The sequence below is a fragment of the Anser cygnoides genome, chromosome 17 (assembly GCF_040182565.1).
Source record: "Anser cygnoides isolate HZ-2024a breed goose chromosome 17, Taihu_goose_T2T_genome, whole genome shotgun sequence".
NCBI lineage: Eukaryota > Metazoa > Chordata > Aves > Anseriformes > Anatidae > Anser > Anser cygnoides.
The window spans coordinates 8,616,194-8,642,857 of record NC_089889.1 but is presented as its reverse complement, the minus strand read 5'-3'; the positions used below and the strand labels follow the sequence as shown (position 1 = coordinate 8,642,857).

At 40.8% G+C, this 26,664-nt stretch overlaps 2 protein-coding genes across 9 annotated transcripts in view; one reads left to right on the top strand and one right to left on the bottom strand.

The window, feature by feature from the left end:
- The window catches only part of TXNRD2 (thioredoxin reductase 2), a 34,696-nt gene extending 33,779 nt beyond the window's left edge, over positions 1-917 (bottom strand). For 3 of the 4 annotated variants that reach the window (XR_010825577.1, XM_066979141.1, XM_048063896.2), the window contains exon 1: positions 789-917. Coding sequence is in view for 2 of the 4 variants with exons in the window: in XM_066979141.1 (XP_066835242.1) it covers positions 789-864 (76 nt within the window). In the remaining 2 variants the exon portion in view is untranslated. Of the gene's footprint in view, positions 1-7; positions 147-788 lie in introns of those variants that run through there. The other variant, XM_048063897.2, reaches the window with a different exon arrangement.
- On the top strand, positions 25-26,664 carry COMT (catechol-O-methyltransferase). 5 transcript variants are annotated; one of them, XM_013173525.3, is made up of 5 exons: positions 25-157; positions 18,787-19,069; positions 20,902-21,095; positions 22,856-22,987; positions 25,434-26,664. In XM_013173525.3, the coding sequence occupies exons 2-5, from the start codon at positions 18,787-18,789 to the stop codon at positions 25,611-25,613; spliced, it is 789 nt and encodes a 262-aa protein (XP_013028979.2). In that variant the 5' UTR covers positions 25-157; the 3' UTR covers positions 25,614-26,664. The 5 variants fall into 5 exon arrangements, with proteins under 5 accessions (XP_013028979.2, XP_047919867.2, XP_013028978.2 ...); XM_048063910.2 differs by lacking the exon at positions 25-157 and adding an exon at positions 514-649; XM_013173524.3 differs by lacking the exon at positions 25-157 and adding an exon at positions 6,802-6,946.

The following is a 26,664-nucleotide window of genomic DNA, read 5'->3' as shown; positions in this document are numbered from 1 at the left end:
CAGTCACCTTATCGGTCTCGCAAAGCTTCAGCTACAACACAGGACTTGCAGAGGCGTGGTGAGGCTGAGGGAAGCTGGCCCTTTCTGCCGCCTCGGCCTCCCCACAGCTCAGCCCATTCTAACGGAGCGGTTTGGAGGCGGTGGAAGAAATGCCAAGGTGAGAGAGAACTTTCTTAGCGAGGGCAGGAGGGCTTCCAAAGAGCTGCCAGCGGCTCGGGGAGGGGGGCAGCCAAGGCCACAGCAGCCTCGAACCACCTAAGCCACTATACGTTGAGTGCAGGGTGGGGACTGTTCTCGGCGGTGCAGCGCGGGCAGTCACACAGGGACGGCTGACAGCCCCGTCATGTCGGGTTAAGTCTAAAGCGAAGGCCTGGCGGTCAGTTGTGCCGCCTAGGGACCTCCCCGGGAAGCCAAACCGCAGGGGGCAGGAGGCCTCGCTTGCTTCAGAGCCACCTGCGGCCGGAAGGCTTCCTCGGCAAGGCAGGGGCCGAAGGACGGCAGCCGAGAGCGGCGGGGAGCGGCTCCGAAAGCCGCTCCGAAAGCCCCTGAGGATGGCAACAGCCCGCCACTCTCCCCGGCCGGGCCGCTGAAGGGGCAGAGCGGCGCCTCAGGCGGGCGGCGGCCCCCGGTGTCGGCAGCAGCCCCTCAGGTAAGGCGCTCGCGGGCCTCTCCCTGCCTCGGAACACCGTCTCCGGGCGGCGGGAGGAGAGGGCAGCCCGCTGCCCGCCAGGAGAACCAAGGCAGAGGCGCGGCCTCCGCCCGGCCCCAACCCAGCGGCCGCACCGTACCTGAGAGGGCTCGCGCTGTACGGCACAGCCCCGCCGCTCCTAGGAGACGCCGCCGCCTCCGCCACAGCGCCGCCATGCTGTACGGCAACGGGCCGCCGCGCCGCGCCAGGCCCCCGGAGAGGCGGCCGAGCAGCGCCTGAGCGGCGGGCGGCGGGGGGGGGGGGAGGGCGCAGAGAGGACGGGAGGAGTTAGTGGTGGTCCCCTGGCGAGCAGCTCTGAGGGGAGGCTGCTGCTTCCGTACCCGTGGGGCGCCCCGGAGCTCCGGCTTCTTCAGCTGCTGCGAAAGCTGGAGGGGGCTTTTTAGCAGGTGGACGCAGACTCCAGTTAGAGTTAAAATCGAACTTTTTGGAAGGGGGAAAAAAAACACCACTTTTTAGACTGGCTTGCTGTTAACATAAAGCTGCAAAGGGGGGGTCAGGAAAGGTCTTTCAGAAAGGAGGAGGAACACGGCTGCCTAGAGCTGTTACCGATATCCAAAGTCCTGTTTTTTTCCTCCTCTGAAGCTGCACATCCCTTTGTAGCAGACATGAGGGGTGCGGGCTGTCAGAACCCCTTCCACAGGTGCCTCAGGTGCTGTACACAGACTGACAGTTAAAAACCCCTAAAAAGGTGGCGTGAATAAAGTCCTTCCCTCCCACAAGGCATTACAGTCAAGTTGCCTTGTTGGTTCGGGTTCCTGTGACTGAGGTGCTTCCAGCATTGTGAACAGGAGCTAGAGACTCCTGGCTGAGAGAAGAAACCGTCCTCACCCCAAAATGGTGGGGCTGGGCCCACACCACACATCAGTGAGGGAGACCAGCACCAACAGCTTTAGTGCAAGGTTTAACAGCAATACGACAAATGTCCACACAGGACAGCCTGTCGGAGCACCACCAACACTTCGCAGGCTTTGGATGACCCTTTTGGTGCCCCACATCTTCTGTTGGTTAAACAAGGGTGAAGCTGCTGACCTGCTTCAGATGGGAGATATTAATGCTTGGAATGTATTTTGATAGCCTAAGGTAAAAGGTTTCATAATAGGTATTGATCAAAACCATACCACAGGGAACAAGGTTGTTCTCATTCAGAAGTGCTGGCTGTTGGTCTTTACTGCAGCATAGTAGTGACCCTACCTGCTGCTGTACAAAGTGAGTCGTGTGTAATAAATATCACCATGGTCAAATCAGTTTGGAACAAAGAATCAGCCCCTTCCTCTTACTGAGAAGGAGCTGGTGACAGAAAACAGTCAAGAGCAAGGAGCTCACCTCACAAGGGGGCAGCATCTAACCATTTTGTACCAGAACCATCCATCTGATCCATAGTCCAAGGAAGACAGCAGTAAATTCTTAAAAGGAAATTTTTGTATAACTAGTATCACCTCCTAGTATAGGTCAGATTATTATTTTTTCCACTCGGTTAATGTTTGAAAATACATGAAACTGGAATTACTAATGGTCAATGAGTTGTCCAGTATCACTGCTGGAAAAAAAGGCTGAAAACCTTGTATTCTACAGCAGTAGAATCAATAAATCACTAAAGATACTTTTTACCCATTGCAACAGCAGTAGAAAGACCTGACTAGAGCACACTGAGAGACCTGTACATGAAAAAAAACCTCAAGCATATTGAGATACTAATGACTTATGTTCTTCAGGTATGTGCATGCAAAGTTGTTTTAGCTGTTCAGTTTAGCCACTATGCTGAATTGAATCAGGCAGTGTTGAGCATATGCTCTTCACACAGCATTTAGTTCAGCTGTAGTAGGATCAAGGGTAGAATTAAATCATCTCAAACACAAAACAAATTTATGTGAAGAAATGTTCTTGCAGCATTATGTTATCTTGTTATTAAGAAAATGCCTTAGATGTGGCAAAGCTGTTGATATAAAACACTACCTTAAACAGCAACATCAGTGGCAATTTAGGAGAGAATTGCCAATAAATTTGGAGAAGTGCTTCTAAACTGTTTAAGGAAAGGACTTGGCCAAATGCCTTGTGTAACAGCCACATCATATACTAGCATTCCTTTCATTCCTGGCTGCTTTTTATTATTTTAAAGCTCAGAATCTGTATGAACCGCAGCCTACACAGTGGTGGTGAGTTTCTAGCTTTTTTAGATGTTTATCTTTTCCCAAGCACGCCCACTCTTTTCTATTTTAAATGTAAGTCAGTTGCTGCCACTTGGCACCTTAAGTCATCTAGGAAGCTATCCGTAGCTGCTGCTGTGCTGCTAACAATCTGCATGAAGCTGGGATGAAGCCCTCTGGCTGTATCTCACAGCTCATGATAAAGCACTGTGGAGTTCCACAGGCAAAGGTTTTCTCATCAGCACTGCTGTCTTCAAAAGAAAGAACAAAGTTTGTGTAATGCCACTCTGCTTGTTCTTGCACATTCTCACAAGTATGATCACTGAGATCAAAAAGGGCAAATAGCAGCAGTAGTGAGTAGGTTTTGCCCATGATCACAGTATCAGTAAGTGGAGCAGCCAGAGATACTTGCTGCAGTCAGCACTGAGCAGGTGTCTGCACTACAAGAGCCTCTCAGGGACCAGAAACAGGTTCTGTTGCTCTGGTATGGCTTATAATGTATATTTGGCTCGTCTCCTACTGTTTTCTATTCTATTCTATTATTTTAATTATTTTGTGGTTATCATTAAGCTGATCAGAATAACTAGTGATATACATATTTTATATGTGTATTAATATGTGTATATTAAGAAAGCAAGCATGAAGTCCTTTAGTGACAAATTCATTTTAGTATAAGGAAACATTTACACAAAGTATTATGTTTCTGCGATGAAATAGTATTTTTTAGATACTTGGGTTTAAAAAAACCACAACTCTTAGAAGATAGCTATCAGACTATGTTAGTTCTGTGGAATTGTATCAGTTGTAGCTAGCAATATTTAATAAATTAATTTCATACTTTAGAATCATAGACTATCCTGAGCTGGATGTGGTTTTGTTTATTTCTGGGGGGGTGTTTATTTTGTGTTCTGTAAACAGTGCGGTATTAAGAGGGCAAAGGAAATGCCAGGGTGATATGTTTCAAGAATGTCTATAAATCTAGTCAACAATAATATGAGTTTTGGAGGCCATTAATTGGTTCTGTTAACAGGCAGACTTTCTGCTTTTGAATTTATTGTAAGGAAAACTTGAAATTTTCTACTTAATTTTTCTTCATAAGAAGTAACTTTTGTTACATTTATCAATGGTTTATTTAAGTTCTTCCTCATGAAGAGTAAGTGAACACAACCAGAATAAAACACCTTTCTGTTTAATATGTTAGAAATTCTGACTTTTCAAGCACTTTTTGTCTGTTCTGTTTTTCTTGGCATGGATTGCTTTATGTTTAATGTTCCCAGATTACGGACCTGGCAGGGTGGGGAAAAGTGAGAGGTGTCAGGAAGATGCCATCTTTGAAAGTCATCACATTGTTTCTTTCTTAGTGGGTGGGGTGAGAAATGAATTACATCAGAGGCTGCATTTTGTGGTGTGACCTAATTAATCATTTATGGCAGTGTCAATGAACTGTACTGGATCACTGTTTGAACTAAGAGGTCTCCGCAGTGAGGTAGGACTTCCTTGTTTCATTCCATCTCTCTTGTGATTACTTTTACCCTATTTTTTTTTCAGTTGTTCCTCTGCTAGTGTATGACATGGCATCCTTATCATTAATGAAGAAGAGGGAGGGAAAGAAAAGCACCATGGAAGAAAGGCATGGCACATGGTTAAGACAGAAGTTGAAATCGTGCCAAAGTCCCTGGCAATTGAGAGAACTGCCTGCCAGAGCTACAAAAAAGACACAATCAATGGTAGCAGAGGAGAGGAGGGGTGGTTAACAGTTCCTAGACTTTTTCCAAAGCAAGTTAGAACCTTATCACAAATCAAGTTGCTAAGTACATGGAAAGTATTCTTGCATGGGGGTTTATGCTGACAAGTAAGGACACTTGTTCGAAGACATAGATCCTGGGTAAACAATAGATGTATTTTTACCACTGTAACAAGGCTTCTTACCTGACTTCTGTAGCAAGTGTTTTCCAATATTACTTTTATTTGGATGTTGCTTTACACTGGCATGAATGAGTCTGTGATTGTTTGCTTACAATCAAACTCTGATGTACCTGAAAATAGAAAAGCTTTCTGTATTTTGGATATCTTTCATTGAGATTCTGATTTTAAGAGTTTTGACAAATCGGTCTTCAAAGAGTTGCAAGTTAAATTGGTAAGGGAAGAAAATGACTAATTTTGGTTTATGAGATCAAGGTGGAGATCAGATTTCCATGTGAAGTCTACAAAGGTTACAAGATTGTGTTAACATGGGACAAATATCACGTCCTGTTAGTTAGTATTTTTTTTTTTCAGTGTAAGGCCTGAAAATATATCTAAAACAACTACATTAAGACGGAAGCTAAGAAAAGCACCCACATCACAGAATTACTCTAAATAAGGTCATAATTTAAATTGCATTTTAAAATGCTATTCTAAAAGGAAAACAACCATTTTAATATATGCTAAGCACCCCAAAAAGACATCTTGTCACAAATAATCCATCCTTCAGCTAACAGTATTTCCTCTGCTGGAAACATTTGTGCATAGATTCATAAACCAGCAAAAATGGTTAAACATTTCAGCTTTGTTGCTCTTTTACCCCTTTGTTTTCTTTTTTATTACCATTATTTTCAGAAATTTGTCTGAGAGTAAGACTCGTTTTTCAGAAATTCATCTCTGCCATTTTTTTCCTTCCTTCTCTAACCCTACAGAATCTTATGTTCATAGTTTGTCCTAAACAATTAACTGATTACATGTGACAAAAAAACAGCAAGAAGCAATAAAGCTTTAAGTAACACAAATTCTTGATTTCATTCAAATGCTTTAAGGTATATTAAAAAGTGCATTGAGAAAATACAGAAATATGATAGACTTAACAGAACGCCAAAGTTTTCATGAGGAGTTACACAGTCACTGAAAGCACGAAGCTTTCTCAGTCCATGTGGTAACCCTTTATGATACACAGTAAACGCAAAGTAGCCTAACTGCTTGTAGTATCTGTTAAATTCTAGACTGTGACTTTGCTGGCCCTCGTTCTTCTCTGTTAGCTGTTTCTTATTTTAGATATCTCCAGGCAGTTTCCTGATTTGTACGAGTAGTGCTTCCTTTCTCAAAATTCCTCTTTTGCATGTTTCTCAGCAAGAGAAACTAATTTGACTGTGGAAAACAGCAAATGCACATAAAAGCAAATCCCTCCTGCTATTCTGAAAATGCAAGCTCAAAAGAATTTTCTTCCGCTCAGTGTTTCACATGATCTGTGGGGTTTATGATGTGCTAGCTCTCCTGTCTTCTTTTGTTAAGGCTTTTAAAAAAGTCTTTGGCCAGGGTTGTTAGAAGCAGGGAATGCCATTTGTTGTTATGCCAGGCATGGATTTACTGGGAAAGCTTTTGCTCCATGCTATGCACAGTGGGGATAATGCTGCCACACCGCATCATGTGATTGCAGCTGTGTAGCCTCTGTTTGAGACTGGAAGCAGCGTTCTGGAGCAAGTCCAGTCAAGTTTGTGCAGACAGCTCAGAGCTCAGCGCTGTCACTGTCTGAGCAAGTCAGTCTGAACTAGCCAGTTATTCTTACCTGCTGCCATTAATGCGGTGCTGCGCTCAAGCTCAGACATCTGGGTCTACATCTTTGCATAGATATGCCCTGTGAATGTAATATCCTACTGCTCTACAATACCACATCTATCTTTTAAGATCTTGTCCCTACATTTGTCTGTGGCAAAAAGGTAAATTACAGAAAGGCGTAAACCAATATCTAACCATCCTATCAAAGAAATTTCTCTTACGTAAAAAAATATCCAGTAATAACCTATTACAAGATTTCTACTGCCTATTTGCTGCTACTTGGAAGCAACTTACGGACTTTATCACACGGTTTGGGTGGTTTAACTGAACCTATAGCTTTACCTAGTTTTGCAGTTACTGTCATTCACAATTTTTTTCTTACATAATGGAATATCTAGACAAGAGAAAGGGTTACTTTTGCAGGCATAGTGTTTATCATGCAAGTAAACAGTTGTGGGCAGGCAGAAGCAAATTTGCTCCTCCCATGCTCCTAGCCTGAAGAACATGATTCAGCTCAAAACTAGAACTTCTTTTTAAGTGTTTTCATGGGACACTACTCAGTCTGGTAAGTCTTGGCACTGGTTTGTTCTGCTAAGTAGAGTATGGGCTGATACCACCCACCAGTTCCCAACCATCGCTGTTTAACTGCAAGGACATTTCCAAATAATAACTCTGTGATTACTGGACTAGGTCAGGGCACAGAATTAAGTTTTACTGTTTTAAGGTCTTTTCACCACAGCCCTGCACTTAAGGAAATTCTCAGTTAAAATTAACTGTGGGTGGCATCAGGGATTGTGCAGAGACAACCTGTCATGTTTTTTGAACTAGCTTTAGACCAGGCAGGAAATTACTGTTGGTGGAGCTGGGGAATGCTATTGCTTTTTTCATTCTTTGTTCTGCTTGATGTTTAGATTATAAGAAAATATTTGTTGAGCTAAAGCTCTGTTATATGTGGAAAGGATACTTCAAAGTTATTCTGTATTGACATTGGGCACTGTGCTATATTGCAGGGTCTTAATCGTGTTTTGTTTAGAGTTACTAGAAACACTTTCATCCTCACTTACCTCCTTTTCATACAATTCTTTATTCACTTCATCCACTTCATATTTTTATTCTTCTCTTGTCATGCTCTGAGGCAGCCCCTAATACTTTCAAGGATCTCCTCCCTCATATGACAAAACCTGGTTTTAGTTCTTCATTTCCAGCTGCTGCTGTGTTTTACAGAAATCCTTTCTTTGAATCCTTTAAATATTTTCTAGGCTAGAGCTTCAAACACTCACTGACTAGGTCTGAGCTTAGTGTGAATACAGCAGAGAACTATTATAATTGTTGTTGTTTTTTTTTTTTAATCTCTTTTATGGTATAATCCATTTGCAGATTGATTATATTGTTTCCACCTTGAAGGTGACAAGATAGACAGTCAAGCCAAAAACAAAATTTATTGGAATAAGCCTCTTCTATAATACGGCTGTTAGTTTAGTTTTTTTTTTTTTTTCAATAAGAAGCTATAGAAATTCAAATATACTATTTATAATGTATTGATTGCACCTCCTTCCGTAGCTGTTGTTAAGCAATTTGCTATACATATCTCCACTCACCTCCCTCCAGCAGCACTCTATATTTAACCCACATGCTTAGGTCTTGTTTCTACAACTTCTGCACTGGCCGTATGTGCCACGTCTGAGCTGAAAAAAGAACTAAATCCCTTGGGCCAAATTCATTCCTGGAGTTGCTTGATTGAACACAGTGCATTTACACTGAGCACAGATTTGGCTCATACCTGACTTTGTCAGCATTCACTGTGCTGTAACTAAGTAACAAGAACACTGTCATTAGGGGAGAGACAAATAGCTTTCTTTAAGGTTATTAGAGCACTGAGCACCTTTAAGGAGTGAAAGGAGGAGTTGGGGAAAAGGACACCGCTCCTTTTAGAGCCCGTGTAACAGAACCGATAAGCTATTCCTCTGATGTGATTGAATGTGACTGAATACTGCAGGCTCTTGGACTCTTATTCTACGAAGCCCACATCACAGCAGCACAGGAAAAGATTGGAGGGAACAGCTTCTGCTGTACCGAGAAAGGTACATATTTATATTTTTCTATTTCTCAGACTTGACATGATTTGTTGTGTTAGATAATGCCACTACTTTAAACAGTGCCGAATATGAAAGAAGCAATGTTTTCCACATTTTGACTGGTACTCATTGTCAGGAAGCCAGTCTGTGGGCAGTTACAGCTTTCACAGAGAAAGAGTAGGACATATTTGTGTGTAAGGCATTTCTACTGCATTGTAAACCTTGACAGCTGAAAGAAGTGAGATGAGATAACCCCAACTAAATTGGAAAAGTAATTTATGGCTATAAGTATGCTAGAATTTGGTACTCATTTGTACTCAAGAAAAAGCTGAATGCAAGTCAAGCTTCAGTTTATTCATATTTGACTATGAATAGCTGCTTTTATAAATGTGTTTCTGCAGCTGTATTTTATGGGGATTTAAATTTTCAATAGGGAGTTCTGCAACAGCAAAATGTCTGTGAAGAAGTATAATGACAAAAGCTAGTATGCTAGCCCTGTTGCTGCTTATAGAGTATCTTTCTGATGCCCTTTATGGACATCCCTTACCTTCTGTTCTTTAAAAAACAAACTCATATTTACTTGTATTGTTAACAGCATGTCAGATTGGTGATCTTTATAAACAACCTTTGCTTCATCTCTGCACTTAAGCTTACTTTTTTCTGCTTGGAGGCGTGGACTCCCCTAACAAAGCCCTCAGATTCAAAACCTCATGCATTTGCACAGCACTGCAGTATTTAAATGAGAAAGAAAAATTACCTGATTTACAGCTTTAGTTTGCCTAAGTGGAAAAAGAGCTTAACCACATTAACACAGCTAACAATTTACTTGTCATTCAAGTTTAACAGTACTTCTTAGCAGCCTGGAGCTGGTATCATGTTTATCTGCCAGTCCCACACTTTCAGCATTCCTTCAGGATCACTGGAATTGGAACTGACAAGGAATTTTCTGAAAAAACACGATTCTGGCAGTGGTCATTGAAACCAAATCTTACTGTGTGAGGCCATCCATACCAGTTTCGCTAAAACTCTCTCAGGAGGGATTTCTCAGAAGGCAATTTCTAGCTGAAGTATGAGAAACTCTGTGCCCATTCCAGCTACTTTTTTTTCTGGGGCTATTTACTCAGGATTTGAGACCAAGGTCCCATGCCCTGCTTTCTGTGAGGCTGCCTCTTCCCATGCAGTGCTTTGGTTACCTGCTGTGCTGTGGTGGATCCCATTGTGCCTGGACTGTTAGAGCTGTTCATTCTCATGGATATAAACCTTCATCTCAGCAGTGATTTTCTTGCTATTCTTTCAGATCCCTCAGTGGGTGTCTTCAGTACCAGGTTTCCGTCGTTCATTCTCCCTGGCCAGAAGAGCAGCTTGTGCAGAGCAGAAAGCTGTGCTGGTAGAGAGACAGATTTACACTAGATTAGCTGGTAGCCTTGGAAGCAGGACAGGACTGTGCAGTAGGGATTTGGGACACTGAGGATTCAGCCCTTGGTCCTTGTGATACAAGGAGAGAATACAAAATAGGGCTGTCACAGGTGATTATGCTGAAGTCAGCTAGCCATTCTGGTCTTTCCTCTTTCAGCCCTTTCTCCATTTGGGGGTGGAGGGGTCAGAATCATTCAAAAGGAGCTTGTTTCACCCCCTGGGCAATGTGAAAACCTCAGCTCAAAAAACTTTCTCCAGGCCAGCTCACAGCGTGCTGACAACGCAGAGTGCTTTGTTCTTTCAAGAGTCCACTGCCTCCCAGGTGGGATCTGTACAACTCAACTGGCTTCAAACGCAGGTAGAAATAGTACAAACAAAGCTAGTGCTCGGGAGCGGGAGTAAGGACTGTCAGAAAAAAACGCTTCCTAGGGGTACTTGAATGGAGCTTATTCCTGAAAACTAAAGTGCTTTTCCTATCATAGAATTCCCTCGCTCCAGACTTTGGCATTAATTGCTCACTGTGTTCATTAGGCCAGTCTGAATCAGAATTCTACGGATCCATGTGGGCCTTCCTGCTGGGTGGAGATGAGTGAGGCCAGTTTGTTCTAAACCCCACTCTGTTTTATGGGGCACATAACCATTACATAAACCTTGTCCTTTGGGTGAGTGTACTGACTACCATTCAGACAATAGCTACTGTAAAGGAAGTTTTAAGTGCATACTAATTATCCTAATTGAAGTCTTTCCAGGGAGAATGGAGTTAAACACCCTCATGAAGCTTAGCTGATGGGGTCCCTAGTAGGCAATAGACACTTTTCTGTTCTTTTCCTTTCATTCAGTAACAAGAAACTTGTATTTGCTACCTTTCAATCTCAGAAGAGATTGAAAAAAAAAAAACAACAAACAAACAAAAAAAACCAAGAGGACCAGGGAAAAAAAATAATCAGAACTTTGCATTTATAGAAGTCTGAATTTTTGTAGTCACAGTAGCGAAGCTAAATTGGAGTAGCTTGAAAGAGCCCAGGGAGAGAGAAATTTAGATTTCATGCAAGAAATACTTAGTGAAAAATTATCTAAAGTCTGTTCAGCTTGTTTTCATGATGTCAGTGGAAAATCTGAATGTTGAATGCCCAGACTAAGTTTCCATTGAAATACAAGCTATTCACATTTGGCAATACACTGATTATTCTTCACAGTGTTGCTCTCAATTGAAAATACATAAACAATACTGAAAGAATAAGAGGTAAAAAGAATATTTTTTTTGACCTTTAAAAGTCCTAAAATATGAAGCTGTTGAATTGCGTTGCCTACAGCAACAGGGTACAACATGTTTGGCAGAAGTTAGTTCAGGCTTTCTGATCAAAATACTCTGCCTTTCTTGCTCTGGGAAAAGATCAAGAAAAGCAAAATGTCACAGAACAGAAATTGCTTCAGTCAAGAGAGCACAGGACAAAGAGTCAGGAATTCCTGTCCCTGTCATGGCGCAGCACAGATCTCCTCTGACCTACTGCAGGGTATCAGATTTTTTTCTTAAATGTATAGAAATGTGCCAACTCTTCTGCATTGTTTTTTCAATGCTTCTTAAACAGATAATATATCTTCACTAATATGCAAATCCTCCATGTACTTTAGTGCATCAGATATTTAAGGGCATAATTTCAGCAAAAGTGTTTAAAAGGTTTGAATTTAAACCTCCTGAAAAATGTTTTCAACCCTTTCCTAAAAATAGGGAGTACTCCCACCTCCTTCACAAAGGTGTGTGTGGAGGGGTTTATCTGTTAATTTGCATGGCCTTAGTAGAAAAGCTCTAGAAAATAGTTTGTTATTACATTCTCTCTGCAGACCTAGCAGCAGTGTCTCAGCAAGGAGTTCAGGCCCCATTGTCCCCAGGCACTCTACTATTGTCATCCATTTCTATTACCATCAACATCATCAGACTGATGGAGAGATTCTTCTGTGAAGAAAAGGTTGAAGGGTATAAATTTACCAAGCACTCCCCATTCACCACGTTGTGTGAGCTAATAAAATCTAAATTAGATTCTAAACCCTTTGGTATCAGAATGCTAAAGTACTGTCTGGATGCTTGGAGACCGGTAATAAACTCTTGAACAGCCAACCAGTACTTGGCAGTTAGATCAAATGCATGCAAAACTATTGCAATGTTGGATGTAACATCATCTTTCCTCAGAGGCCTGATTTGTCAGCAGGCTGAAATCACTGTAGCAAGATGTTTGAAGCACTCTTTGTTTCTACGTTTTCCCTGTTTTTCATAAACTCAAGAACAGCAATGTCGCGTAGGTGTTTGCTACTTTGGTATCTCAGAATGGATCTGTCTAGTTAACACAGATAAAATCACTTTGTGCTTCCTTGGGTGTTATCCATATATCCATAGCACAGACTTCTCTGACAAAGATGAATTCAGCTTCACAACACCTTGAAAGTTACAGAAGTTGCAGTAATGTTAACTTATGCGTGGCAGCAAAGGTGTAGGTAAGACAATTCCCACAAGGTCAGATCAGGAAACCATTGCCAAAATGAGCCTCAAAGCTAAATCCCCTGACTCAGGATCACAAAGTTTACTCTCACGGTAGTCCTGGAGAATGGTAGTCTAATGTACGTGCTGTCTTTGTAGAAGAGACTTTTGTGATTATGTTCAGGACTTCATTTTCAGTATGAAGCAAAGCAGTATCAGTTTGTCCTACAAATACGCTTGTAAGGATTCACCTTGATTAGAAAAATATTCTATCCAATAGTTTTCAACCTCCCAAGTATTTTTAATACCTGCCAGCTCTTATTTCTGCATCTCTTTTCTGTAGGAAATGAGTTCCTGTTAATTATTCATAGTATAATGAAATGAGCTTCAGACTAGTTAAATAATCAAATTCGATACTTTCTTAATCCACCAAGTGCGATGCTCATTAAGGCACATGTCCTTATTAAAACTCAAGTATTTAAATGTGCTTACTTTCAATATGTTTATTCTTCTTCTCAGTAAATATATATATATATTTAGCAGAGGGAGGTTGTTTCAGAATGTGAGAGAGAAACAGCAGCAATCAGTAAATTAGATCAAATCCCCATACACCTTGCTCTAGCACCCTTAAGAAGACTTAATGCAGTTTTTATTGAACACTAAGAAAAATCTCAGTTTGAATTCACCATGTTACCTAGACTTACCTTAAAAATTGATGTTACCAATTGTTCTAACCCTTATTTTTTTCACTTCAGGGAATAATAAGACCAAATAGTTTTTAACAGTACTTGGAAAAACTTACCAGAAGGACTGATGAATAGTATCACTGAAAGGCCCTTATTGTAATCTGTGGTGAAATGGCAGGAGTCACCTGTGCAAAAATCTGTAGGTGTAGAATAGGATGTATTGTTTTGTGCTCCATCTCACAGGTATTTTTATATTTTTAGAAAAATTGGAGATCCTATAATAGTGGTGGGGGTAGGAATCCTGTAATTTAAATATTGCCATAATAATAGATCTTTAAGTCTGAGCCAGTCTCTTGAGAATTCTTTTATAGCCTTTGGAATGACTTAAGTATACTATATTCAAGACAGGTAAGGCAGGGAAACAGAGTCCCACAATTTTTGTTTGCTACTTTCTTTGAAAGTATCTTTTTTTTTTTTTTTTAATCCCTGTAATCTGAAACAGAGGAATTCACATTTAAATGCTGATAGCTTGATTACAGTTTGTATTGGGAAAAAACTACTGAACTACTTTGTTGAGTTATGATTTGGTCTCATGAAGCCCAACAAAAAGAGTTAAGACTAAATGCAGAAAAAAATAATGCAGTGCCTTAGAAAGACTTGCCAGTAGTTTGACAGGTTTGGGCCTACATTTTTAATATGTTTTCTTTTAAACTCTGTCTTACTGAAAATAGATGTAGTTATAAGTGTTACTCATCCCTTTCCATAATGTTATCCATTCAGTTTTCTGTTTATTTCCTTCCTCAATTTCACATTTTTCAAAGGTAAGGGTCATATTATCAGGACATTTCTAATGCACAGAAGAGGTTGCAGTGCTAACCTGTGTATTTGGAACCTCACTGATTAAAAAAGCGACTGTCTTGTAATAAGTGGTAATGGGAAGCTTGACTATGCACAAGTTCAGTTTTATTGAATATTTAATGAATCCCATGAATCCACATTAAAGTTAAAATTACAGTTGCATTTTCTAAAGCTGTCATAAGACTGTCTCTTATGTAGTGGTAGCTTTAAACTGGTTGAATTATGCACTTAATTTTCATATCAAATATTTTTCAGCTAGGAATATGAAAGCAATTACCTATTTTGGTACATTTTTTTCCCCTCTTCCTGGTGCATGACTATCACTAATGCATCTTGCCTTTGGCAGGCTACTTTTACAGTTTACTGCCATCACTAAATTTATTTTTACATCCAAGAAGACAGAAGTTAAAGGAGGAACCACCTTGGAAAAAGAAGCAGTGTTCAAAAAAAAAAAAAGGAAAAAAAACAATAAAAGGAACCAGATAAGTCTGGTTTCTTTCTTTTTAAAAGCTAATTTCCCTGGAAAGTTTTTTTCAGTATAATTGCCTCCTAAAGGAGGTTTTGTTAAGAACAACTGAAATTGACAGTTTAAGAAGGTGCTGGGATGTTGTATAGTAATTAAAAGCAAACAAAGAAAAACAATAACTGAGAAACACTCCTTGATACAGCAAAACAAGTGAACCGGTCTAATAGAAGAAAAAAACAGTATGTACTGAATAGTTTATTGCTGCCAGTGAGTGTTTAAGGATCTGTGGAGGCAGGTGGGCTCTGCTGTTGCGGATGGGAGCATCAACTAAGGGATTCAGAAGTCCAAAGATCTGACTGATGCACTGTAAGAAATGGATCCTCCTGAGCACTTGATCATAGGAATGGCCAAGGTGAAGTTCCTCCTTATTTTAGCTTTAGATCTAAGATCATCCCCAAATTATAAACATTTGGGTTTACATTTATTGGCTTTTTTTGTCTACTCGACGAACGTTAGACAAAGTTTGCACACAACTCAGTGCTAACAGCCATTCACCAGTCTAGATCCGTTATGACATGAAGAGAAAGGCAGGTCTGTATTTTGCCTTCCAGGAGGATCCTTGGGTAAACTGCAAGCAATAAGATTTCAAAGCTGAAGATATAAAATTTGTTTTGTGGGTGGTCCAGCAGAACCAGCAGTTGTTGTCCTTACAGACAAGCTGAAAAGACTGTTAGCCTACTCATATTTTTGAGTGAGGAATGGCTAGAAGAGACAGAAGGCAATGGCTCACTGTGTGATTCAGAAGTATATCCCAAAGTACACTTTTTTGTCAAGCTACTTGGTTCTTGGTATCAGGATGTCACACTACAATACCTGCTAAGGGTGGCAGCAGCCTACATACAATCTATACCTTTGAAAACATGTCATATATCTCTGAAACGAGGTGTCTTGCTCTACACCACTAAGTTCACTCTCTTAAAACAACAACATCTTTAAGAAAATACTGCTGTCCAAGTAAGCATGAAAGTGAAGTGTTCAAGATCAGATGAAGTTACTGAAAATCAGCAGGCCTAATCCAAGCTGTTTTCTCTGTACTGGGTAACAGAGATGTGTTATGAAATAGCATTTCACAGGCTATAGATGATGAAGAAGCTGCCCTTCCTTAATACGTGGGCTTTTGAGCTTGTGATGTTTTATAATTTTGGTGTATAAAACCTGTATCAGTGTGGGAAAATAAGACAATGGAAATCTGGTTTGCTGACTTACCCTATTGCATGCCTGGGAAGCAATATGAAAGGGGAGGGACGGATTTTTACCTTCAAGCAGGTTCGTTTTGTTAAGGTATTAAGACCAAACCAAAACAAACACCACCAACTCCAAAAAATCCCACAAACTAAGAAAATCAACTCTTCACAGTAATCCCAGTCCACCAACAACGGCCGTCCAATCAAGTAAGCCACGAAAGTTATACAAAGACAAGCCAAGTAAAGCTAGAGAGAGATTTTTCCTATTAAACCAGTGACATTTTCATAGCCCAACCCAAATCTCTAGAGGACAGGTCATATGGAAGGAACATCTTCATGTAGAAGGACTGGAAAGGCCATAGAATCATAGAATAGCCTGAGCTGGAAGGGATGAAAAAGGATCATTGAATCCAACTCCTGGCTCCACAGTGGACCACCCAAAAATCAGACCACATGTCAGAGAGCATTGTCCAAATGCTTCTTGAACTCTGGCAGCCTCGAGGCCATCACCACATCCCTGGGGAGCCTGTCCCAGTGCCCGACCACCTCTGGGTGCAGAACCTTTCCCTAACACCCAGCCTGACCCTCCCCTGTCCCAGCTCAATGCCATTCCCTCCGGTCCTGTCACTGTCCCCAGAGCAGAGCTCAGCGCCTGCCCCTCCGCTCCCCTCGTGAGGGAGCTGCAGGCTGCTATGAGGCCTCCCTCAGGCTCCTCACTTCTGGGCTGAACAAACCCAGGGACATCAGCTGCTCCTCATGTGTCTTGCCCTCCAGACCCCTCACCATCTTTGTAGCCCTGCTCTTCCTGAGCAGAAGTCCTATCTGGAAGGCACAGGACAGTTAGCACTTCTAAGTCAGCAGAACTACTAGTGCATAGAAGGGAAAAAGAAAAACTGACATCTAGACCTTCATGATCCTGCTAAGGTAAAGAAGCAGGTTCCTACTAGCTAGGAAACAAAATTCAGAATGCCCAAGAAACAAGATTTTCATGCGCTAATGATGCTGGTGAGCCCTGAAAAGAAGTGTCAGGTCAGTCTTTGCAAAAAAAAGCATTATAAAGGAAAGTATTAGCATTGGTGACTGTTTGAAAGAAATAGACTTTTAACTGCTCCAAGGAAATTATACTTGCTGTGCCACTAAGATAAGTAGATGGGTGAACAAACATCAGCTGTACTGCAGGTTGAGCATGTCTCCATGGCAACTCAGTCATCTTCTGAACTCGGAATGTGTTCTGCATGATGATTCAAAATTCAGGGAGGTGCTGCAGATTTTTCCCATGGGTGATGTGTGTGCCAGGTCCCACTGCAGAACAGAGGTCTGACCACGCATAAAATTTAGGACTTTCCTGGGACAATTTTGGGGGAAACAAACAAAAAAAGGAAGCAAGAATAGGTAGGAATAGATCTAGGGGAATCCTTGCCTAGGCATGTAGCCCCTTTACTTCTGGTCTTGGCAATTTAGGCAAAATTTTTGAGGATGTTGTAGCTCCAGTTGCAGCAATGGTTCTGCTGAATGTTCCACCAGGTAGGTGGAACATTAATACAATTACAAGTGGAAGCTGTTAACCATCTTTAGCAAGCTGGAAGAGGAAGAGTCATAGTAGAAAGAAGCAGAGACTACAAAGTGTTGAGTGTCACGTTCTTTAAAAATAACAGTTTAAAAAACACTGCGACTCAAGCCAGCATGCTGCGGTTAAGAAATACTTTCTGAATCCTTTAGACCTGTGCTCACATGCCAAATCAGACTTCAAGAACAAAGGAACTTGGCATTCATTCATCCTAATGCTAACTGCAGTGCATTCCAACCTGTGCTGCCCTCCCAGTAAAAAACTGTCAGCTCCTGCTTGTGGGCAGCAGTGGTGGAAACGTGGTGTTCTAAGGGACATCAGCAGAGACGAGCCGTGTTTTGGGATGGATGAGAGGAACTCCTCATGCAGAGAAGCCTCAGGCGACTCAGAACCCTTAGTTTGGCACTCTTTCAAAGGCTAAATCAATACCTTAATTTTAAGAACCCTTACTTACCACATCTTTTGTGCTGTGACTCCTGCATGGAAATAAATGCACCTTTCTTTATACTGGCTTGTCTGAAATCCATCAGAGTAAATGGCTTTGACAGGATTTATTGCTTGAGCTGTACAGGGTGACATGCATCCCATCTGCTGAGCTTTACGTTCAGATGCCCTGAATTCAGAGAGACGAACAGAAACTTGCACACACGACCCATGCTGTGCAAACACAGGCACTGGCAGCTGACACTAAATTTCAGGGGAAGAATAGACACAACTCCATCAGATAATTTGAGCTGGCCTGTCGGAGTAATAGAACGTTCCCTTCTCTTACATTTCTCGAATTGCATGAACCTGGGCTCTTCTCTGGTTCAGGGATTTAGCTTTACATTTTTTATAACCAGTGATAAAACTTCTCTGCTTTAGAAAAAAAGCATCTTTTGTTCTCAAAAGTGTCATATTGATGGTTCGTGTCAAAAGGTTTATGAGCAAGAGAAAGGCAACCATCTTCTGTGAACTATTCCACCTGGGTACCTCTGTTGCAGGCTGTGAGAGGAGGGAGGCAGCTCAAGTCCTTCTGAAACGTCCAGCTCAGCTTCACTGCAGAGCACGCCAGAAGGGCAGGCGCTAGCAAAGGGGGTCTGCATGCCACGGAGTAACTTGACCTGCAGTCTGATTTCAAACAGAATGGTGCCTAACACTGTCCAGTTTCTGCTGATGCTTTGTTCAAAAATAAAGGGTGAAAAGTTCCATATTTTCTTACCAAGGCTCAGTAGTTTTCCAGTGTTTAAAAATGACAAGAGTGAGATCGCATGCAGAGTCTAATTAAGATTTTGAATCCTTTGAAGACGGTTAGAACAGATTTGATGCTGAGAGGCTCCTTGTGCAGTGGCATGCTTGGAGCCAGGACTGAGCAGCTGTGTGGGGGAAGGGACCAGAGCATTAAATAAAGCTACTTGTTGACTGCCTGTAAAATTGGCTTCTAAAGGGAGTGCCACAGAGCACCATCCATTATCGAGTGACACAATCATGTTCAACTTCTCTGTACAATGTCATAATTAAACTGTGTGTGTTGCTGTTCGGCATGGTGGGTTGTGGGTGACTCAGCTTAATATTTACAAAAAACAATAGCTCTCTCCTGGGCCACCTTAACTCTGGGCTGTTTTTTCTCTTTCCTTCCAGATGCTGGAGAGCTCTTCAGTCCCTTTGTTCATTGTCTTCGTCCTGCTTTTCATTTTGTTGCTCTCTGTGGTGCTCATCAGGAGAAATGGCACTGCTGCCCTTATCTGGAATGAAATAATCCGGGAGAAAATAACTAATTTCATCATGAACCAGAGCAAAGAACAGAGAATTTTAAATTTTGTGCTGCAGAATGCAGTCCGAGGGGACCCCTGTAGCGTGATGGACGCTATAGATAAGTACTGCTCCCAGAAAGAGTGGGCCATGAATGTTGGCAATGAGAAAGGTAATTGCAGCAGGGATCAGCACTTGGAAGATCCTTCAAGACTAGTAGATTATAGGACATTTTATTGTGTTCATTTGGTCACTCCCATCCGCTGGGAGGGAAAAAAAAAAAAATCACATCCACAACAGCCTTGTGGTCAGCAGAGTAGTTCTGTAAACAGTAATGAATACTTGTGCAGATGTCTTTGAGGAGGAGGATCTAGTGAGTAATCCAGGAAGTCATAGGATCAAATCTAGTTTTGTGTGGTGCGTGCAAGTGTGTAAGCAGAGGGTGACAAGTTATGGGAAAGAATCTATGATTATGTTGTGCCTTAGTTCCCATAAAGGGCGGCCTTGAGGAATAATTCCTTACATCAAGGACTTTTAGATCCTTAATAGAAAGATACTGAATATGAAAAAAAACAAAAACAAAAACAACAAACAACCAATCATGGGAAGTATTTTAAACTATATGAATTTTGTATCTGCAAGTATAAATTACAAGTTACTGTTGAGGGGAAAGATCCTACCCATGTAATACACAAAAGCAGCTATCAGGTCTTTTTGCTACTAGGCAAGTAAATCATCTTTTTCTTGTCTACAGGAAACTATGTGGACAAAACATTTTTTTTTTCTTAACCGCAGGAAAATGACAGTCTGTTCAAAAAATTGTAATGGCAAAATGTTAACACATTCCCTTATGAATTAGACACAGAAGTACCTCTTACTAGGAAATTGCAGGGAAATTTAGCTTAGCCTGGGATTAATGCACCTAATGAAGTACAACTGCAAGTGCTGTAATAAAAATGTTTCTCTGTCATGGGGTACATTTTTTGAAACTAGCTTCTCTGCATACCAGTCGGGGGTAGTTAGGGCAACAGAACAGTAGGTAATGGCCAAGTAGGAAATCCTAAAACTCTAAACTTTGAGCATTTGGGATTATATTTTTAATAATTTCACTCTAATTTTGCTCTAACAAATGAAATTTCCTCGGACAGAAGAGCCATCAGAGTTAATACACCTTTAGTTCTGAAGATTTCTAGAAGAACCACATGATCTCAAGATGCAAGCATTATCATCAGACTATGCATAAACAAATGACACCTAGGAAATTTCACATATGAAATGTGTACATGCCCTGAGCAAGTCCATGGCTCAGAGTAAAATCCCTTCAGATACTTTTAAGATTAGCTATCTAGTTTCTAAGCATATAAGTAAAAGCAGACAGCTTTTGAACAATTAAATTCCTTTTTTTTTTCAGGATTAGATATAGCACACCGTCACTCACTTTTGAGAATATTTTTTGTTAACAATTAAGTATTTTATGTCCCACAATTCATCAGGTGAATTCAAATACTTTGCAACCTATAACTAGACTTTTCTTTTTCCCTTTAGACAACTATTTAGACTGAGACATTTTGTATCAGACTACTGCATGTAGCACTGCAACAAAATACCAGCACTTAGAAGTCAGGATTTATATATTTCGCAAACACCTCCAGTTTCTGCAATAAGTTCTTGGGAAAACACATTGCATTTTTCCCTTGTAACACTATAAATATTTTAGTTAACTCAGGCACTTTCTCGCTCATAAATATTTAAAAATTGTGAAACTAAGGAAGATTTTTTTAGTTGAAAGTGTGCCTTTTGAATCTTAGAATGTCCCTGATCAAGTTAATCATAGACAAGCCTATTTGCAGAGGAAACAGTACACAATTTGACATCAACCCTTATATTTTTAATGTCCCGAGCACCTGAGTGCATGGACTTTGCAAATTTCTCGTCCCTAATTTACCCATCTGCATGCAAACTAGCTTGATTTTGTCCAAAGTTAACCTGTTTTCATTTATTCAGGTTTAATTCTAGACAAGACAGTGGAAGAGATCAATCCATCAGTTGCACTGGAGCTGGGAACATACTGCGGCTACTCAGCAGTTAGGATTGCTCGGCTACTGAAAGCAGGCGCTCGTCTTCTCACTGTGGAGTTCAACCCAGAATTTGCAGCTATAGCTAAACAGATGATTGAGTTTGCTGGAGTACAAGATAAGGTAAATACCATTTTTCTCAGAAAGCAATACATAGAGAGTGGGACTTTATGCACAGAAGCAACACGAATAGGTTTAAATTTGTTATTCTACTTGTCAAGCAAGTATAGCGCCATAAGTGTCTGGGAACAAGCAGAGTAACCTTCAGGCTAGATAGCAGGGAAAAGCTATCATTGTCCATACAGAAGACCAAAGTCGCCATCTCTTTTGCACGGTGGAATTGAGCTAAACGTGTGAGCACCAGTCAGGGGCCCAAGTATGATGCAGACCCAGCTAGGGGTCAGGGTTAGGGTTAGGGTTAGTAGAGTCTTGGGCTTGTCAAGGCTTGTCAAGACTACTCACTGGTTATTGCAATAGACACGCCATTTGCTGAGAGCTACTTTCAAAGCTCATGGTGACTCTAAGAATATGGACCTGAAGGGAGGCTCCTGAGTCAGTTATTTCATTTAATACAGTCACAGGACATCAGCACACACAGCTCTTTCCATAAAATTAGCAACCACATTGCAAAACTGGCAAGATTTACTACCATTACTGAACTACTAGACTACCCCACAGGCAACTCCTCCTGATAATCAGGAACCTTTCTATGATTTCTATCCCACATTTATTCATAGACGTTTTGTTTTCTTTTACTCGTGCACCAAGCTCTTATTAATTTAACTAGCTCTGTGCCTAATTAGTCCCTGACCTCTCACAGAAGTAGAACTTCACAACGTTACCTCTCAAAAGCTAGAGTATTGGTTTTCTGTGTGTAAACTAAAACCTTCAGATCAGTGAACACTGATTACTGAATACAAAAGAAAATTAAAGTATAGTCTAATTTGTTACAGAATCTCACAGAAGAGAGTTGCATTATGTTATGTGCAACAGACTTCAGAGAAGATGTATTTGCCCAAAACTAGTTGGTCACAATATACATATCTAAATTTTGCAGTGCAAGGTGTCTCAACTCCCTGTACAGTTGGCTGAGCTGCAGGTATTTTCAGTCTATAATCCATCTCAGCCCAGAGCAGACATCTTCAGCCAGTCAGGTCTCATGCCTGAGAAGTGCCTCTCTACTGACTAACCAACTCACTTCAACACATATAAAACTTGAAGAACTAAATCCCACCATGAGATCTTCAAATGTGTTTGTTAACTTTTTGATGAGAACCTGAAGTAACAGTGACATCTAAAATTGCATTTCTCGCATCTGATTAATCTCCTGATCAGCTGAGTCATAAACCAGACAGATTTCCTTACTACTTTGAATATGGCAATTGCTTAACAAGTCAGGGTGCAGCAACTTTTTGCAGTTTAACAGTACTTACGCCGTTAAACCTGTAAGGGAAATGTAATAGAGTCTGTCCTGCCTCGTCTACTGGCCATATCAATTTGACATACAGTAGCTTCCAGCTGTATTCTAAACTAACCTGTTGTTTCTTCTGCTTCCCTTTGGACTACTTATTTAAAGTGAGATACAACTACAAAAATAATAGAAGTTCTGTTTTCAACAGAAGATTCCCGTGTTTCCACTAAAAATCACATTATCCAACAGAAACAACAGACAACTTTTTTTTAATAGTAATAGAGAAGAAAAATATTTTGGAACACGTGTGGATTGATTTGTCAAAAAAAGTCTGCATGATCCAACTCTACCAGATCAACTAAGGCTATACTGAACTATAAAAAGGATCACTGATGTCTTCCCACAATTTGAAATGAGGGACATGTGACTTTTCTTTATGGCTCACAATTCATCAGGTAGATTTGCATTTCAGGTAAAACTCATAGAAGGCCCTTCAGAGGAAATTATCCCTCAGCTGAAGAAAAAATATGAAGTGGATACTCTGGATTTTGTCTTCTTGGACCACTGGAAAGATAGATACACACCAGACACCATCCTGCTTCAGGTCAGTTTGCACAATTTGTCTTAAAAGTAAAGTAGCAAATACCTAGATGTCTGTGAGGCCTACATTCTAACAGAAGAACCTCATCCTCTGTAAAATGAAGAATAGCAGCCAAAATAACAACCTTATGAAAAAAAGAGGATTTGAGGACAGGATCCCAAACCTTTATCTGGGACAACTGCCCACAGTACACAGCTCAGGACTTGGCAAATAGTGTTAAGCCATTTTGTTTACTGAACAAACGGGTCTGCAGTAGAAATCCCAGCTGCAGGAGAGCAGGATGTGGATGTTACACTCACTGGAGTATCTGCATGGTCACTAAACTGGCAAACTTGACCCAAAAACATCCTGATCCTGGGAGCAGGTGAGACTCAGGACCCGCATATCCCAGCTCCACCTCTACAATTTCCTTTTACTTTTCAGTATCCCTTTTTCTGCCTGGTTTTGCTACGCCAGCAGAGCCTTTTGATGACATACAATTTTGGTAGTGCAGCTGGGTATCATCTTTCTGGGAGCCTTTACTCCACCTAATTAACTGGCTGTAAAGCAACCTTTAGAAGAGTGCAGGCTGCCCCAGTCAAGCACTTGCTAGAGAAGTGCTGTCAAACTATCTCCAGCCCTACATGTGGAAAAATTGTGTTAATTTCTTCCCAACTCCCCTTAACAGTTACTGCTAGCATTACAAAACAAGTTGTCCATAACAGCAGTAGGCAGTGATGGGTAGCACTGGACGTGAGGTAACTATATTCTAGAGTACTCAGGGAAGGGAAGATATTTTTAACTGTTAAATAAATGAGATTCACAGCATTTGTATGTATAAACACAGCACACAGAGATACTCTCCTAACTTTGGCACTGCAGACTGATAAAACTTCTTAGAACTGCTTATTTGGATGGAAGTGCCATTTTGCAATTATTTTCTTCACAAATAAATCCACTTTTTTTTGAGGCTGCCTCTTACATTGAGAGCCCACCATCTACTTCCTGACCCCTGCTTGAGGCCTATAACAATATTTTCTCATCCAGGCTCTCCTGTTTTTTAATTTCACCCCTGTCTTCCTGATAGCTGTTTGAAATCTGGGGTTCAAATTTCCAGTATTGAATTTACACAGAAGTAGCTGAAGAAAATGTTCCCTCCCCCCAGTTATGTGTATCCAGAGAATGTTTTCTTTTATACTGGCTGTGTAAGGATGACTGAGCTCTTTCCAAGGGAAGAGATATCTGCACCCTTATCAGACCTTAACCTTCCCAACACAACCAAAACAAACATGTAGCTTAGCTCCGAGTTTGTGGTTAGTCTGACGCAACCGTGACACAAAGTTGCTTTGCTTAAAATCTTACGAAATTCAGAAGAGAAAGATGACAAAAAAGTCCCCATGCTTTCTCAGATGTTAACTAACTTGCAATTTTGGTATGTATTTCAAATGGCCCAGACAGCATTCCCCTTCCTGCATGTCTAGAAAAGCCTGACATCCTTATGACCAGTGGGAAATACAGCATGTTGTCACCTTCAAGCTTCTGTAAGTTGCACAATAGAAACAGACCAGAGGATATTTGCCAAAAAATCACTTCTGTGTGCTGACTGGTGTTCAGTCACCAGAGGCATGAGCAGTAAGCTGAACAGCCTCAGCAGCACACTCATCAGCAGGACTTATCTGCTGGGAATAATGCTGGCAATGACAAAACCCACCATGTTCCAGCTATAAGTGCTGCCTGTTACCACAGGGTAATAACGGGCCTGATAAACCTCAAAATTCCTGTTCTAAAAGAGCTGGTTAACTCAGATAAGCAACTTCTAGTGGACAAAAATACCAGTAAAAATTAGGATTGTAGGTTTTCTGAGGATAAACACTGAACTTGAAGTGACTATTGCAAGATAATTATGCCTTATGGAAATCTGTCAGTGATCTTCCTTGTGCACAAACTCTGCTTCATGCCCAGCTCCTGAACAAAGCAGCAGAAAGTTACACAAGATGAAAGAAAAACAAGTTCAGAAAGTCTCATTTATTCAGTTAGTGGTTCTGAGACAAGCCAAAGCAGACTGGTACATGCCAATCTCTCGGGTGACCTTAAGAGCTACTACAACATTTTAATGTATTAAAAAAAGTGGAAACAATATGAGCAGCATGGTTGGAAACAATATGAGCAAACTGCACTCCTCCACTGCACTTGATTTGTTATTTCAGAACCTGAATGACCTAATATGTTATCAGCATCTCTGGTGTTCCACCGACTGTGTTAACAGAAAAAGTCAGCATGTTAAACATGACGACAAAGGACCGGATAGAGTTTTTCAGCTTTTCCCATGTCTTTTCTTCCTTTTACTTCCAAAGTACAATGGGTTTTTGGATGCAGGCACTTGAGTATGATATGATTAAGACAAAAGCACGTTACATTCAGGCCAATGTCCACTTAACAGCCACTATGAAGCAATTTTTCTTCTTTCTAGGAATGCAGCTTGCTGAGAAAGGGCTCAGTTCTTCTGGCCGACAATATCATCGTCCCAGGAGCTCCAGAATTCGTTAACTATATCCGCAACAACCCCCGTTTCCAATGCACTAACTACCCATCTCATCTGGAATATATGAAAGTGCAGGATGCTATGGAAAAGGCTGTGTTTTTGGGATAGAGAGCCAGTAATACTCAACCTTTGTTTCAAATAACGTAAATGTGACTGCACAAGTTAATTGTCTATGCTTTAAATTTTGCCTTTTTTTTTTTTCTTCTTCTTTTGGAGCCTGTAATTAAAGCAAATTCTAGAGGAAATCACTTTAGACCAAGTGGAAACCAAGATCTGAAGTAAGTAGGGTGACTGCTCCAAGGCCTGTTACACACTGCTCAGCAAACCCAAGGTAATGCAAATTGCCTTGCCTTGACCAACACATTGTCAAAACATAGTCTGTTACTTAGAGCTCAAACCCAAACAACCACAGTTTGGGGTTAGGGCAGGGTGGAAAAAGTCACTCAATTTTTGAAAACTCGTGTCCCAAAGCTAAACTGACTAATCACTCTCCAGAGTGAAAAAAGCATGCATGTTGCAAGGAGAGCACTTCAGGAGCACTGATTATGCTAAATTGTTAGCATGCCACTTCGAGCAGTGAAAGTTCCTACAGTGATGTCAGATGCATTTTTTCATTGTTACTGCAAGAGTTAATTATCTCTATGCTGGAGAAAAGGGCACGTACTGAAAGAAGAAAGACCCATGCAGTGATAAGAAAATGTATCAGAACTTTGCATAGGACAAGGAAACAAATTTGTTAATCTGCACGTGCAGAGGTAGAGAAAATTGAAGAAGAAAAATTAAAATAAATGCAGCGACAGATAACAAAAGCAACAGGTTCTTTCTAACAGAATGCCAAAACAACAAAGTCACTGAGATCTTGAGAAAATATTGTTTGTCCTGTTTGTCCCTTTATTATGCTTACTTATCCCCTTATTAGAGAGTGTATACATAGTGTGTGCTTTTTAGAGGCAGGGCAAGTTGCTTACTCTAAAGTGCTGTGTATGTTTAAGAAACAAAAATAAAAACCAGAGAGAATGGGTTTTTATCAGGTGGGTCCTGGTTTACCTGATTGTTGTACTTAAAATTATGGAATACCCACTGGTATTCTCTGCCATGTTTACTGTCATTATATAATGAGGCAATGGTTGCATTTATAAATAAAATCTGAAAAACAACA